This window comes from Eufriesea mexicana, unplaced genomic scaffold, assembly GCF_001483705.2.
Source record: "Eufriesea mexicana isolate 0111107269 unplaced genomic scaffold, ASM148370v2 scaffold474474834, whole genome shotgun sequence".
Classification (NCBI taxonomy): Eukaryota; Metazoa; Arthropoda; class Insecta; order Hymenoptera; family Apidae; genus Eufriesea; species Eufriesea mexicana.
Window position 1 is genome coordinate 627625 of NW_016907907.1, and position 16598 is coordinate 644222.

At 44.2% G+C, this 16598-nt stretch overlaps 3 protein-coding genes across 3 annotated transcripts in view; 2 read left to right on the plus strand and 1 right to left on the minus strand.

Moving 5' to 3' along the window:
* The window catches only part of osp (myosin phosphatase Rho interacting protein outspread), a 221869-nt gene extending 216003 nt beyond the window's left edge, over nt 1-5866 (plus strand). The window contains 5 exon segments of the mRNA XM_017911503.1: nt 1-152; nt 243-531; nt 1284-1680; nt 3179-3334; nt 3850-5866. Coding sequence (XP_017766992.1) covers nt 1-152; nt 243-531; nt 1284-1680; nt 3179-3334; nt 3850-3998 — 1143 coding nt within the window. The 3' untranslated portion in view covers nt 3999-5866.
* Nucleotides 5867-6523: 657 nt separating this feature from the next.
* LOC108555429 (uncharacterized) lies at nt 6524-11334 on the plus strand. Its single transcript, XM_017911061.1, has 13 exons — nt 6524-6616; nt 6980-7122; nt 7202-7378; nt 7470-7766; nt 8017-8134; nt 8223-8389; nt 8877-9119; nt 9200-9569; nt 9649-9799; nt 9972-10169; nt 10272-10414; nt 10493-10708; nt 10930-11334. Exons 1-13 carry the CDS (start codon nt 6524-6526, stop codon nt 11332-11334), a joined length of 2721 nt encoding a protein of 906 aa, XP_017766550.1.
* Nucleotides 11335-11529: 195 nt separating this feature from the next.
* On the minus strand, nt 11530-13795 carry LOC108555543 (uncharacterized). The gene is made up of 3 exons (XM_017911254.1): nt 13670-13795; nt 12520-12669; nt 11530-11889 (listed from the first exon to the last, which is right to left on the minus strand). The coding sequence occupies exons 1-3, from the start codon at nt 13793-13795 to the stop codon at nt 11809-11811; spliced, it is 357 nt and encodes a 118-aa protein (XP_017766743.1). The 3' UTR covers nt 11530-11808.
* Between the last annotated feature and the right edge of the window lie 2803 nt (nt 13796-16598).

Here is a 16598-nt window from a genome sequence, read left to right on the forward strand (position 1 = left end):
TCGGAAGAGACTCAAGCCACCTTGGCGGCTCTGGACGCTATGAGAAAGGCTCACGAGCACGAGGTACAGAAGGAAATAGCTAAATTTAAGCAAGAATTCGTTAAACAAATGCAGGCACGCGAGGACATTGGCGTGCTTCACAAAGAACACGAGTACGTAATCCGTTCCAACGATTTTCTCTCTTTCCTCGGTATTCCCATTAACCGAATACCACTCGTTAATCACTCGTTACCCGTTTGCAGGGAAGAGATGGAGGAGATCAAGCAGGAAATCCTTTCGTTATCCGCAAAGTACTCCTCGAAGTGCGTAGAGTCTGCGGCTTTGGAGGAGAAGGTAGGATCCCTCACCAAGCAGCTTGCACAAGCGCAACAACACATTATGCAACTGGACGTGAGGAATAAACAATTGAGGGAGCATTTGGTGTTGGAAACGAACGACAGCACGATAAACGACACCATGCACATGTTGAGGGGCAGAGACAACGAGATTGCCGAGCCGAGGGAGGATATTCATCGACTGCAACAGTTGAAGGTAATTTCTCGCAGCTACCTTCGCCATCAACCTGCCCCGTTTACAGCGTAGATGTGGTTAACAAATGTACGATACTAAATGATTAACCCCGCCGCAATTACATGTTATGGCGCAGTCCCTTACGAGCTTACAGCGATACTCTCCACGATGTTTCGACGCTCGATCGTCGAACGTGCTCGAGAAAACGCTTTCGGATAACGAAATCCAGACTGACAATTGTAAATACATAGTAGTCACAAGCTAGAAACGAACTTAGGTACAGCAAGGCTTCTGTGTTCGCAGGCTTCACCCGATCACGAATAATTTAACCCCCGGTCGGTAGAGTGGGGCCAGAAAAGCACGTTGTACCTTTTCTCTTCCACTCTACGCTCATTCGCAATTTTCTCAGCCATTCGAGAAAGGAAAAGACCTGTTCGCTTGAAACTCATCGTGATTCGTAATGGCAAAAATCACACCTACCCAGCTCAGTCACGTAACCAAAATACGGTACATCTCATCTCTCGAATCGTGGGTTAATATCGAGTAACACGTAACAGTAGCGAAAAAGCATAAAAGGCATAAAATTAAAGCTGCAAGAAGGGTCACCGATCACGGACGTTTTACTGTACCAATCGAGCCTCGTAAGCTCGTAAGCCCATAAGGTGTAATTGTCCACACTGATTGCCCCGGCGCGCACCGATCTCTAACGATCGTGTTAACCCACCACATACCGGCCGCACTGACGCATTATATTTTCGATATTTCACTAACAGCATGGGGAGGCCCCTCGTGATACGTCCGGTGTGCCATCGAAATCTCCGTCGCTAAGCTACTCGCCGCAGCGTGCCCGGAGTAGTCACGAGCCGCTGCTGAGAGCGGCGAGCAGCGAGGAGCAGAGAACGACCGGCGAACGGCCGAGAAGCTCGCTGTCCACGTTGCAAAAGAGCACGCCGGACAAGCAGGCCGCGTTCTCGTACAAGCTTGAACGCGTTAAGTCGGTGTCGTTGCCTTACTCGAGTAACTTGGTTAGGCCGGGCAGTAGTTCTGGCGTGCCGTCGCACGACAGGAAAGAGGTGAGCTTAGGGCAAAAGAGCCAGGAGCGTAACGGCCTGGCATCGCCGCTGTGGGACAGCCTGAGACCGAGGAGCGGACTGCCCCATCAGTATCAAGGTACAGAAGAAAGGTGAAATGGAAGGAAAAAGATACAAGCGAATGAGGAAGCCGATGAAAAGACGCTTCTGGTGGATCGCCGCCGTTTCACGATCCTCCTCCTCCTTCTCGAACTCGTTTCTGCTTCTCTAAAAAGCATAGTAGCTGCATTCGACTTGGATGTTCGCGCGTTTAATGGACATCGAGTCGACTTTGTCTCGTTGCTTTTTCTTTCGATCATTCTTTCAAGCGTTCACTGTTTGATGGACTTTTGGCATGCTCAGGCCTTCGTCTTTCTGTTTTTCTATTTTCCAACGAGGAATGACTCGCGAACGAGGCTTCTGAAATTGTTTGTCGAACGAAGAGACATGGGAAACGTAAGACTAACCGGGTGCTTTAGCCTAGAAATTAACCGCTTCGAGGAAATTAATTCTATTAACGATAGTTAACGGGTGTTCGTCGTCGAGACTAATCGATCGAAATTCATAACGATTCGCGCGTGTGATCGCGTTGTTGTGCAATAATCGTTTTGTTATTTACATGTGTAACGCGTCGATGAGGTTTGGTATGTTCGCGCGGATCATTTTGTCCGGCTTTCCTCCACGAGTATTCGCCATTTTGGTTCCACGAGTATGCGTCTGCCGATCGCTGTTACGTCCAGCGTGATACCAAGCGTAATACATTAACATTACTCGAAGGTTGTCTAACCAAATTGCTAACAAGAGACTTTTAACGGTGTAACGCAAAGTAACCCTGCCTTCTCGTGAATGTGATTTTGTACTCCTTGGATGTCTAATCTGTGCGCATAATAATTTCCATTGTATCATTAACAGGTTTCGGAAGCGCGCGGAATGGAACGGTCTACCATAGAATTTTTAGAAACCGACCCTTCCTAACCACACTTTTTCCACTTTCTTACCGGAGATCCTATTTTTGCAACCTGCAGTGTACACCAGCCGGAATGCCGAGCTTCTACACAGGTTCTCCGCGTGCTTCCGAACACCAGCATCAAACTGTGCGATTATAACTGTAAGAGTAACGTCGCTTCACACTATTGGGAACATATTAGGTGTATAAGGATATCATTAAGTCCTCTATTCTGACCGTCATATGTATCGTTTAGAAGTGATTAATGGACGTCGGTGATAGCGTAAGACTGATTGAGAAAGCATGATTTCTGGGCCCGTTCGCGGCTCCTCCGTGTTCCTTAGGATAATTAGAAAACGTGATAATTAAAAGTGTCTACGAGCAAAAGCAAAATTGCGAACTATCGTGGAACCGGGTAAGAGGCTCAGAAATCATTCTACGATTATAAGAAACATCCCACGAAACGCTCCTTTCTCGATACTCCATGTTGGTCCCAACATCTCATTCTTTCCCCGGAACGATTCGTGATTACGTGATATTGCAAGATAAATGAACGAAGCAGGTGTAGTAGAATAAGAAGGGGAAAGTATACGCGAGAACGGATTGTACAAACGGGATAATCGTATTTCGACAATTGTATTTCACACGAAAGGTGGCACAGCAGAGGTGCGAGTCGACGGCGCCGGCGGCGGCTGGCAGAGCAGCAACAAAACCGAAAAACAGCAACACTCGGAGGCATACGGCTTCCGTGCCGACAATCCTCGCGCGTCCCGCCTCACCCCGGAACCCCCAGCTCTCTCCGTTGCAGGTCCGTTCTCTTCTTTGCCAATTAAGGAGAATCTTTCACCGAATTCATCGCCGACACACTCCACCGATCTGTTTTCTGTCGACACGCTTCCTATCCGCACTTCGTTTCACCTCTCTTCTCTTCGTTTCCTCCACACACTCGCCTTTATCTGCGCTCCGCCATCTTAGATGCTTAAATTAGTTCTTTATTAGATCCTCGCTCGCAGGTTCCTTTACGTGTGCTCGAATTTTTAGCCTCGATCATTCCCAGTGTGCCTGGTACGCTTTTCGCCAGTTCAAACTCGTGTAATTGTTCCGAAAGCTTGCAGTGCTGTTAACGATGCGATCGTCGATACACGTAGACGAACCTGGCCAGTGGCTGTGTATGTACATACCGTTCCTCCTCTACTTCAGTTTGCCTTGGTACACCAGCCTCCATCTTCCATTTCCACGCGCGCTTAGTGTTCGGGGGTGGCAAGGGTGAAAGCGAAGCGAAGACGAACAGGGACGAGGAATAAAATAGAATTCTGTTTGCAGAGCTGATGAGGTCTCCAGCAGTGAGGTGGTCCAGCAGAAGTTGTCGCAGCTTGCCTCCAACGCCCACGCCGAGTTATCATCACCCGCTCCACCCCCCACTGCCAGCGGTGGGCATGGTCGCCGAGAGGAAGAAACGTTTCGAGCTCTGAATTGCTAATCACGGGTATACCATCGAGTCATCCGGGGACGATTCAGCGTAGCGATCATCAAGCACGACACACGCCATCCACGATAACTCGCTGAATATCACGCAAATTAATTCGCACGTACGATTGTCTTCGAATGGTGCTACACACATACACTGGTTGCTCGTTCTTAAGTCTTCCTCGAGAGAAGACACATAGATTTCGACTTATACATTGTCACCCGTGAACGAATAGCATTTTTCTTGCATTTTATTCATTTTCTTTGATATTCCGAATCATTTGTTAATTATTTCCGGTTTGTTCTCTGTTTTTTTTTTTTTTTTATGTTTCTCGTTGACAGTTTATACAGGCATCTCGTCACTGCCATAGCAAATAGAGCTTCGACGGTAGAATGGAGCAATGTTCGTGTCAATTAATACGATCGCCCGGGATCGTGCTCGTCGTAACGTAACGATATTGAGCATGTTTATCAAGTAAACATGATTCAATAGCCGAAACGAGGCTCTGGTCCCGCGCGAGGCTCGCGAGTTCTGCTTTTACGGTTGGACGCCTATCAGCGCGTGATAGGTCGTTTTCGAAGGGACTGTCTTTCTTTTTCGATCACACCGATCGAATTTTTACTGGGTACCATTTACACAGGCCGCCTCTTTCGACAGGGGCGGTCGTTTGATACGCATTTAGGCTTTCGATACGTGAACTTTTTCCCGTAGGACCGAGTAGTAGTCGTTTCGATCGACTTTCGCGAACGACGTGCGTTTCTGGGGCATTATTTCAGCTATCTGCCGTTTCTCGTCGCTTTGTCGATAATTATAATTATAATTGCCACTGCGGCGCAATCGAGGTATCTGTAATTATCAACGTAATTTGCCTCTCCTGTTCCCATTTATATACGAATCCGTTTCATATTCACCGACCGAGTATATCGATACTAATGGGCTTGAAATTGATATTGAAACTTTTTGTTGATGACGGGAAACGGCATAGAAAGCGGCAGATGCGAGAAAAAGTACAGTAGAATGTCGATTATTCGCAGGTATTGTCGGTAATTAAATTGACAGGATATTATTCGTTTCGGGCGCTCGAATACAGGAATCTCTGAATACGTTTGTATTAGCTAGACCGGAAATCCGGATAATTAACAGTCTACCGTACTCTTGAGTCATGTATACAGTCGTCGTGGTAGTTAACGCAATGTAACGCATAGGTGTATCGGTGTGAAAGTGTATTGACAAATAATTCGTCAAGGTCGTTGCGTTTACGTTTTAATAAAAAGAGAAGAAAGGAAAAAGGAATGATTTCGTACAATCATGGGATTCGTTGTTCGCCATCTTGTGACTTTACGAGGGGGCTAATTTTAATCGACGATCGGCTCAAAGTTCGTTTTCTAGGGAGGCTTCGATTACTTTTTTTTTTTTTTCCATTTGTTGACACGTTGTTCGTGGCTATTATTATTATTATTATTTTTTATTTGTTTTGTAAAGACGATTAGCGTGTTAAAGCGATAAAAAAGAAAAAAATAAACGACGAGGTTTCGTCGCGGCAAGAGAAGACAAGGGACGCAAGATATATTCTTTTATTTCTCTCTTATTTTCTTCACGGTTCCCCTTCTCTTTCTTTTCTCTTCGCACTGTTTCTCGTTAATTCTTCGTGATCGAAAATATTTGTACGCTTGTTTCGCTCTTGTTATGTATAGATTCTGCACATAATTGAATATAATACGGCGTTGTCACGTTGCACTGTGTATTACCGCATTCTCTCATTGTGTAAATGTTTTTGTCGGATCGCGATATTATCATTTTTTTGATGTTAATACTGTATAGTTTATGACGTTTTCAATTTAAGGAGCAAGAAAGTATAAATAGCCTAGAATTAACCCCTTCCATATCAAATGGATTGTTTATATTATATGTTATTATTATTGTATTCTATATTATATATTGTCGCGATTCGTTCCAGTGAGGATGTCGCTTGACATCTTTACCGATGTCAAGGAAAGCGAATTACAACAACAAAAAAAAGAAGAGGATTATCGATAACAATACGATTCACATTATCTCTTATGTAGAGTAATTACTCAGGATTGTTTAACATTTATAATATATTACGATTATACTTATTGTATTTGTATTATAATTTATAATAACGTTTGAAATAAAATATAGTAACCATTGACGTGAATATCCGCTTAAGGAATCTGTTCCTTTTACATTCTACTTTATCTATTGAACAAGATAAATCGAACTTATTAAAAGTTTACTGAAAGAATGCTTCAAATATGTAGAATTACAAGGCTGTGACTCTTGGCACCGTTTGTATTAACGCGCGCATTTAACAGCTGTAATTAACGCGCATGCGCGCAGTTAACGGTTATAATTAATGCGCATGCGCGCATTTAACGGTTATAATTAATGCGCATGCGCGCCGACTTGAACAGATACGTCGAGCGGTTTCAAAGATCAGTGCGTAGCTAATTAGTTCATTGCGTGTTCATATAAATTTATGTACATAAATTCAGTTACTTGCCACACATGGAGCCCTTATTCCAGTTACACGTCGAGGACATCGATATGTTGCTGCTGAACATGAAGGAGAGATTGATGTTGCACGACGAATACTCCCAAGTACGTACTGTATTCAAAATTCCTACGAATAGCCTTCGATGTATGACACTTTTCGAATGGGTTCTGAAACATTTATTATTCGAACTCCATATGTTGTTAAACTCCTTAAACGTCTTTGAAATTATTAATTTCTCGATTAAAGTATATATGTATATGAAGGAAGTAGCCTTTCATATACCTGTTGTGTAGTGCGATGAATTGAGATAGGATTTCCTTCGAAAATTTGCAGTTCATTTTGAACAAATTTATATCGATATATAACAATCGTTCTATAGTCGTTATTAAAAGTGGTAGTATAAATACGGGTTAGAATAAAGATAAGAATAGAAGAATCGAGGAAGAACACAATGAGAAATTTCGTAGATCACGTGCATCGAAAGAATATCCAAGCTATTCAAAAGTGGTGGCGCTGCGAGCAAAGAGGCGGTACTTTCAAAGTTGATCAAGTTCGACGTTCTCTCGACTATATTCGAGCTTCTACAAACTCTCAGCGAGCGTCTTCTTCCGTAAGTCCCGTACTAAATATCGACTATAAGAGGACCTAATAATCCTGGTTAAAACTTCTTTCGCACATCTTGTTAATAGAAATATCCTCGATTTCCTGAGCATGGTTATCGTGTATCGAAAGTTTTACGAAAGTCACGTGGCCACCGATGCAGTGGACTCCATTCTGAAGGTTACAGTTTGCATTCTAAAGGCTCGTTGTAAGGAAACCCAGTTGCTGGAGAAGCTTATTTCGATCATCTACGATATTCTGCACAGGTGAACGATTTTCTGATAAAAGAAAATATAATTAAAATTGCTCGACAATTTTATCAAACAACGTATCACTATCGAGTGTAATAATTTTTAGAGCAGTAGAATTTAACGTGGATTTCAACTTAGTCTGTGTCCCGCGACAAGTACTGATCCTCCTGAAGCCTTTGATCTTAGAGGATTCTTGGGATCAGAAGATAAAGTTCTCCTCCGTTGCACTATTGAATCTCGTTCTTGAAAACGTTGACGCTGAGGACGAATGGGGCGACGACGTGTACGAACTCTGCCACAAAGCTCTCAATTTAATGAAAGAGATCGTCGAGTATAGCGACCACGACGTCTCGGTCTCGCACGCTGCGGATGCATTGTGCGCTGTTTGTGCCTCAGCCACACGGTGATACTATGCATTTCCAATAGTTAGAAATTCACAAGTGGGAAAATTTACAAATTTACCAACGCCGCTTTCTCCTCTTGTATCGAAAGAGGAGAAACTCTTGCTGAATATTCAACGGACGTTGAATTTTTCGGACATGAAACATCGATTCGTTATTCAGATTCTTGAACGATTAGTAATTTCGGCAGTGAAATTAAAATCTCGACATAAATGATCGCGAAACGGAATTGCAAAAACTCGTTTGCTTCAGATTATGCATCGCGGAAGACGATGTCCGAGGAATTTTCGATAAAGTTTCGCAAGTTAAGGCAACTTTGACAAAGGCAATTCGCACAGTGACGATGAATACGTTGGTGTCCTACGTTAAAGTAAGTTGGATCATTTGGATCGGTCTCGTCGATGCGACATATATTTAATTACGCGAGCGTCAAAGGCCCTTTCATTCCCGTCCTGTAGAACACGGAGTCAAACGAAACGGACAGGGTCAAATTCCATAGGAACCTCGTGACTTGTCTGAACAACCTTTACAAGCTGAGCAGTAGCTGCGGCCGCGACAACTTGTCAAACCACTTGACCGCCAACGGATATCTGAAGTACTTCTTGTTGTTAACCACCAGGCTTCCGTAAGTTTCGCGAACAATCCAGGATTCATTCGGAGATGTAATGAAATCATTGTTGGTCGCGTATAGGAGTTCGTGATAAAATTAGCAGACGATCTATGGCTATGTACTTCGAGATCATTTGGCTTTTTATTTCTCCAAATTTCTTTCTGATATTTGTTCAAAATAATTCGCAAAGAAATTTTTTGTCGCTTGTAACAACGAGATACAATGCAGTGGAACGCGATAGCTTTAGAAAATATGCATTGTACGTATGGAACGAAGTTTTTTCTACACAAAGCTTCGTTATCAAAAGGAATAATCCAGGACTATAGGATATCGAATATGTTTCCGAAATTGACTTTCACGGAATGAAAATGGAAAAATTCAGGAAAATACGCAAAAATTCCATACGCGGGAAACCCTATTCATTAAATGGCTGGATTCCAGTATCATAGCTGTTGTATACCTTGAAAAATTCCGGTTTCAATTTTTGTGACCGATATTTCAGAGAAATTTTACGACGCAGCACCTGCGTGCTACTATCGCGGATTATAGCTACATTAGCTGATAAATCCATGCCGATTGGTCAGTCTAGCAATAGGGAAGCGAGCTTCGAGAATCTGATACATCGTGGACTCTTGAATCTTCCGAAGGATCCAGAACGATGGAGAAACGTCGTGGCTCGTGATCAAGGGAACAGCTCGACTGCCTTTATGACACTAACCTATTATCATTTCCACGGGACCAGAGAGTAAGAAATCACTGTTGACCGAAATCGAAATATCTCCTTTGTCATTCTGTGGCGATATTTTAAGCGGATAAAAATCGTAGGACCGACCTGATATGCTTGAAATCGCTGATCGCGAGGACTGTCAATCTTCCTAAATCCGAGCAGACACCGGCGCAAATTTTGAAAGTTTTATGGTTTCTGTTTGCTGTCGCGTTCGTATCGCATCCATCACCGCGCTTGGAACAGGATTACGACAGAGCCGTGAAACGATTGGCAGCTGCGTTGCAATATTCCAAGCTGAACGACTGTTACACTCATCACATAGATCTACTGCATTATTGCCTGAAGTGTCCTGAATTCCCCAAGGATCTACGAAACAGAGCGATGGACCTTTGGCTGGTGGAGTCCGATGGCGACATCCAGCCTTTGTTGCACCTGGATTGCGGACAAGTTGTGCAACATTATCTGCTGGTAAATTATTATTCGCTTTAACGGCCTATGGAAATTGTAAAACAGAGAATGGTGTAACGCAGTTTCTTTTGGGAAATAGCTTGTCATACAAATGGGATACTCGGATAAGATAATCAACCTAGCAATGAAAGGGATTAGAGAGATGGTACGCGTGGATAATGCCAAGGATATTGCGGAGATTGCCTGGCACATGTTGCCTAATCTTCTTTCGTCCTATCAGCCATCGAAAGGTACATGGAGAACATTAGCAGGGTTTTGTAACATATTGTCTTATAGTATCCTATGTATCGCAATGTAATATTCTTTGCTGTTTCGCAAAAACGGAACATGTTCTACCGATATAGCTCTGATCTATGTCAATGATCACCTGAAGAACTGAATTGAATTCTATATCTTTGACAGACGAACAAATTAAAGCCGTGTTAGAATTAACCAACGTCTCCATACCGGACTCACTGTCACCTAGCATCAGGAACCGCTGCGCAGACAGTCTCATAGCCATCATCCTACGTCGGGAAGCGGACTTGAAGCTGAGGACATTGGCAATAATGCAGTCGTACGCGTTGCTGGTCACGTCCGCAACGATCAAGCCGTTTACGAGTACGTATTTCAGAGGGACGGTCGCTCGATAAGTACCGAGAGAAACAAAAGTACAGAAAACAATTCCAGACTCGTTTCTCATTCCTCCTTTTCTCTCCGAAGTCCTGGAAAAGTATTGCACGACGTCGGGCTTCTTGGAGGAGATGCTGGTGCAAGGTTTCTCCACGGATACGCCGGAATTGTCCGCAGTCTGCCTGAAATTCCTCGCATTTATCGTACACTGCCAGGGAATATCGACGATCCAGGTGCGGGAGAGGCGCTTTCGTAAATAATAGATTCGCGTTGTCAAGTATCAGCCGTCTGACGAACGACGTGTTTTCCAGCGTGATAAGCCGGTGACGATTGACGTGCAGAGCTTAGCCGATTTGCTGTTAAATACGAGGAGATCCGTCCACTCGTCGATCAATGGAATGCAACTCACGCTGGAACTTTTAACTCAAAATATTGACGGATTACCTGTCAGGCTGGACGAGATCCATGGCGATCGGCCAGAGGGTGTGATCAATCTCTACGAGACTCTTCTTATCGTGCACGAAAGAGTTAGTGGTGATATTTTAATCTGAATATCGATGGCTCGTTCATTTATAAGGAATTAAATATGATATTTCACTGGAATTCATCTGGATGTTGAAAAACAGAGTGGTATCCCCGGGAAAATATACGATTTAAAGATCTTCTGACGAAATCATGGTCTGGCAATAGAAGTTGAGAATTTTTATGCTACTTCTGTATTAACGTTCGATAATTTTTCTGTTTGCAGAGTGATCCAACGCAGAGAGACGTCGTGTACCAGTGTCTCGAGGGCACCTTAAGATTTTGCCACAAGCACATGGAGTCGCTGATGTATCACATGTGCACTTTGATGAGCAACTACGATATCGTATCTTACATCCTGCAAACGCGCCACGTGACCTGCCACTTTCTGGAGTTCGTTTCTACCTGGCTCCGCTATCGCAGAAGATACTGCACCGACGAAGGTCCGTGGAACGCGAGATCTCTCTGCAAGACACCGTTCGAGGAAACTTTGGATCAGATCAAGAGCTACGCGAACACGGCGAAGGATTCGAGGACCGATGCTGCGTTCAACTGTCTCCTCTACGCGGTGAGTGTTTCAGCCAGCAGAGATATCGTTGCTTTGGTTACAAAATCAGCGTGTTACTTCTAGCTGTCGCAATACAAGGAATAGACACGAGGATCGCGAATGACATAAACGATCCAGGAGGAGCTTTGCTTTAACAGTTTATTCGATCCGTGCAACATTGCTCGATAACATCTTAACATGTCAATACGTGCGTACAAAAAGTAGAAAAAGATCAATCATGGACGAATTTAATTCGTCCGCTTGTTTAACGCGTGCGCTTCAGCGTGATCCTGAAATATAGTGTTTCTGTATCTGTATGTTGTCGTGTCTGCTAAATAGCTGATTGCTCTCCGCGCTCTAAATGCCCCGGCCGGATAGTGTTTCTTAAAAATTGTCATATCTTTATTAATATTATTATTATTATTCATTTTGGGAACTGGTCGGACGCGGTTCGTGCGGTGCGTCTGTCGCTTAGTATTCGTATTCGCCGCCTTTTTGCAGTCGCTGCGGCCGCGCACGGCCCTTGTTTCAGCTTCTTTCTTCATTGGCAGCTTTTTGTTATTTACGCGGTCGTCCATTGCGCTGCATGAAGCACCCCTTGAAAGAGTTTAATCTCACGTCGATCTCACCTTCTTCTAGCTGCAACCAAACGCTCGCTGTTAAACTGTTTGGACATTTGTTTGGGAATTACGAGCAGATAAGCTAAACAAAGGTTCTTGTCTAAGTGTCTAGGATTTAGTTGGTCTTTAGCGAGATATATCGCTAGGTGATATACCTTCGCGAGTGTTACGTTCATTCGACTGTTAAGTTTAAGCACAGATTTTCTAGCGGGAAAGAAAATAGAAAAATAGCTTTAAATAACGTTGACACATTTTTGTTAGTTTTCGTTAGTTTAACCACTTGCGCTACAAAGACGTGCCACGCACGTCGAGATGCTTTTGTTCCAAAGCCGCCAGCGACGTGTATACCACGTCGATAGGCATTTGTCGAAGAAACAAAAACGACGTGTCCGTCACGTCGGCTAACAGTTAGCTCTGAGACGCGGTGCGACGTCAATGTAACGCCTCACTGCATATTATATTATTATATTATATTATACATGTTTTATTGTAGAGCAACCGAAAGTTAAATCGTAGCGCAGGTGGTTAATTGCGAATAATACACTGGTTGAAATAAAAATTTTTGCTCTTTTTGCAATATCATAGATACTTAGACGATACGTTGCAGGGTTAACTAGTGGCTAATTTCGATTGGAAGGAATAGGATTACCTGATCGAACAAGTAGATTTCTTTGTAACAGGACGGTGACACGCATTCTCGAATGCATCTGGTTTTGGCAATGTCGCTCCTTTCTGGCGGCAGCATCTTGCAAGCGCCGCTGTCCTCGCAAGCTTGCTCGAATTGCCTGAAGAGAAGCTCCTGCGAGGAACATGGTGTTACAGAAAAGTTGGGGAGAAAATTGAAATGTGATTGATTCGAGGATTCGATCGTTACAAAGCCGAAGGCAGCCTGTTGGCAGGCGTTGGAAAATATAGCCGACTGTGCTTCTCGCGCACAATAACCGGATAAAATTGAGCGTAACAATTGGCTCGTGCGTGTTCAAAGATTAACCTCAATTAGTGCTCGTATGAGTTCTATTATTGGTGCCGTTGGCGCGTTTAATTTTCTCTGAAGATAGCTCCCTTTCTCTCTGTGCAGACAATTCATTGATATGAAACTCGCATTATTTTTCTTTACTTTCTAAAGCAGATGATAAACAAGCAAATCGAACATCGAATATCTCTGTCAAAGATAATCTTCTCTGTGGAAGCACACCTGATTATAATACCAGTTTCTCGACACACCGTTGGTATATACATATCAGCTAGTGACAGCACCGAAGTACGCCCCGAGCACCTTGACTGTCTTCGGGTTAATGCCAAATCGATTTTACCCCCATGGCGAAATCGCGGAATCACCCGTCTCGTTACGTCCCCCATGGGGATGCTGGGTCGACGCGAAGTAATCCTCCTCGAGTATCACGCATCACTGGCAGGATATCACAGAGATCTCTTGAAAATTCCAAGTCGTGGAACCCGACACAATTCCCCCAGCTATCGTCCCCATCGAACTATCCAACAATCACAACCATCGGAAGCAGGAAGGATACAAAAAGAAAAAGAAAAAGAAAAAGAAACGAACTTGGTTTAACATTTTTCCAACAAACAAAGATACTACGATACCACTAAATTTTTCTGCAACTTTTCTAAGGTAATCACCGCATGTCCTCTGCCAATGTGGAATTTAATACCGTTGCCAGATCAGGCCGGTGTGGCAAGAAGCGCCGCCCTCAAAACAAGCCATCGCTCGACCATAACCTGTACCAGCGTGGAAACGCGTTCCTCGTGCGGATTCTCGCCAAACGTTTCGGACGACTTACATTCTTGGTAGTCTCCTTGTATGGATACTCTGGGAAGGTGAAGGTCTTCGCGATGGTGCTCGGCTCTTCCTTCAGCTGTCCGACGACGAGGATCAGGCCGATCGCGAACGCCACCTCCGGCGCCATGTTGAGCAGCCGGCTACGATCAATATGATGGGGTGGCGCTCGCTTACGCTCCTTTCCAACTCTCTTCTCGTTTTCCCTCCACGCCCGTAAAAACGCCGGGATGGACAGGGAGGATTCGCGCGATCAACCTGTCGATCCCCTTTGGCTGTTCGCCCCGTGAAATTGACTTTTTAAGAACCCAAGCCCACCCGCCGGGGGGTGGCCAGCCTTTGGCGTCGGCCTTTCATCCGGTGCCAACGTGCAACTCTTCTTTCGATTCCATTTGTGGGCTCGGGATGACGGACAGGTTGAATGAATTTCATGCTAGTCGTCCAAGTTATCGAACTTTTATTAAGAGCCCGCTTTTTTCTCTTCGGTAATAGTCTGGGCGAAGGAACGGGTTTACGGATTGCCGATTACGGGTTATTGAAAGGCATCGATATCGGTTTTAGAACGTGACGGCCGGTTGACCACGAAGAAGTTTAGGCCTGTGATAGATTAAAGGTTAGTTCGTGATACACTTGGGCGGAAATAATGGGTGGTTTAATTATCGAAAAATGAAGTTTAAACATAGACCTTTAAAAATACAATCCTTTTAATACCGAAACTAGCAACCTCTAATGTCTACGTAGATAAAATAATATTCGTCTCTTATTTTTATTACTAACTACGCCATACAAACTATTTATGATTAACATAGACTCTCTATACCCTCTTTTACTAATTTTTATATACGATGCAAATAGCGTACGAAAGAAAGACACCATACACATACTACAGTTAATCGCTAAATCGCGGTATTTATTTCATATATCCTCAATTATGCAGGAGCAATAATTAAACTCGCGTATCGAAATAAATACGTGCATATAATTATATTTCTCACGAAATATCAGCAATTTTGCGAAAACACCAAAAAGCCTGGTCCTAGTATTAACACTATGTTTATGGACACTATCTGTACACCTATTTCTAAGGACACCTGTCAAACTGACAGGTAAAGGAAACCACGTGCCTTTTTTTAACGATTAGTTTAATATAAAAACAATTATATATTATATTAACTAAATCTGTTACCATCGTATAATTGGAGCAACCCTTCTGTGAAATTCACGGGTTCCGTAAATCTAGTGTTAAACGCTCTTCGTTCCACAATTACTCTCTTCGATTCGCTCGTCATTCTCAAGATCATCGTTGCTGGTCATCGATAAGAAATAGCGAAATTTTGTCCGGTATACGAGCCAAAAATTACGCTGGATTCTCTGGAAAGAAGCGGCACGTCGGAGCTGCTTTGAACGCGAAGGCAGCATGGAATGAAGGAGAAGGAAGCGAAGACGGATCACGGAAACGTCCGCGACTGGATGGAGAGGAAATACACGCGCGAATTCATCGATAAATCCGCGGGCCGGCGTCGCGGCTGGGCTATTTTGCATAAAACGTAACGGAGTGTGTATGCAGCGAGGCGCGATGGCATTTATCGTCGCGACGCATGCGAGCGAACCAGACGACGGTTTTTGTTCGGCTAGGCGTTGCGCACCACCAGCTCCACGTGCACCGGCCACCAACCCCCGTCGACCATTAAATCGAGATTTCGCCGGTGATTAGCGGCAGTTTGCCTCGCCTCGCTGCGCCCGCCAGTCGATAGATTTTCCCAATAATTTTCCGTCAGTTCGAGGAATTTCGACGAGCCGAGGAAACGCTGCCGACCGCCTACATTACGGCCCCTTCTTCCGGATTTCGAGGCGATGGAATTCCAAGTGGCTTCGTTATACCGTTTTTTCCTCCCCCCGTTAGAGCATCACGGCATTTTATCCGATCTCTGGATCGTCAAATTTTAGGCGATTTCTCGGTCGACCGTGGAAAATCTGAGACAAGATTTTAGGATTTTCTGGAAGAATCGGAGTGGTAGCAGAGACACGCGTGTAATGGAAAAATAGGATAAAATTTAAAAATCAAGTTTGATATCGAGGATGGAGATGTAAATAATGGTCATCGATCGAAGGTTCGAGAGTATTATATATTATCCTCGAGACCAATGGTATTTGTCGATTAATTTATACACCTTGCAAACAACCTGTTACGCGATCTGTTAGATTAGAATTAATTACTCCGCGAGTATCATTAATCACCGTGGCGCGGGTGTCTCGATTGAAAGGAGGAAAAACGGGCACGTACGAGGTGGAATCAAACGCCGAGCCGCGATTCCCGAAATCGAAGCATTCTACGTGGCATTAGGCGTGCATTACCGATTATTCAGCCTGTCAGGGGAAAATGAAATTTCCCCTGTGCCGCAACGGCGATTTAAAAATCCATTGTAACAACAGGACGATTAATGAAACTGTTGGCGAGGAAGAGCGAATTTCAAGCACGGAATCCTCCATTTTGGTTCGAGTTAAAATTTTCATCCGCATTCGTTCGCGTAGCCAGACGTTCCAGCTAATTAAACAGCAGTGATCCTGGATCAGGCGGAATCGCATGTGTTCCGCTCGTGAAAATCGCAAACGAGAACTTTTCCCGTGCCGCAGGTAGGAGAGGAACGGGCAGAAGTACAGCGAGAGAAAGAGAGAGAGAGAAGAGAGGAGAAGAAAAGAGAAAGAGACGAAGAGAGAGAGAGAGAGAGAGAGATGATTCGGCACGAACGTCGGTTGAAAAAAGCCGAAATCTCGGCGGCTTTTTAATTACATACTAGCCCCTCCCCCGTTCAAACGCGCACAGCAAACCGATGCATGATGTACGATGTATGTACGCAGCGTTTCCGATTAAATCGCGGTGCTGCTCGCGAAATTCCGTTGATTTATCGGCGCCGGAGTCGCGGACGAGCGCC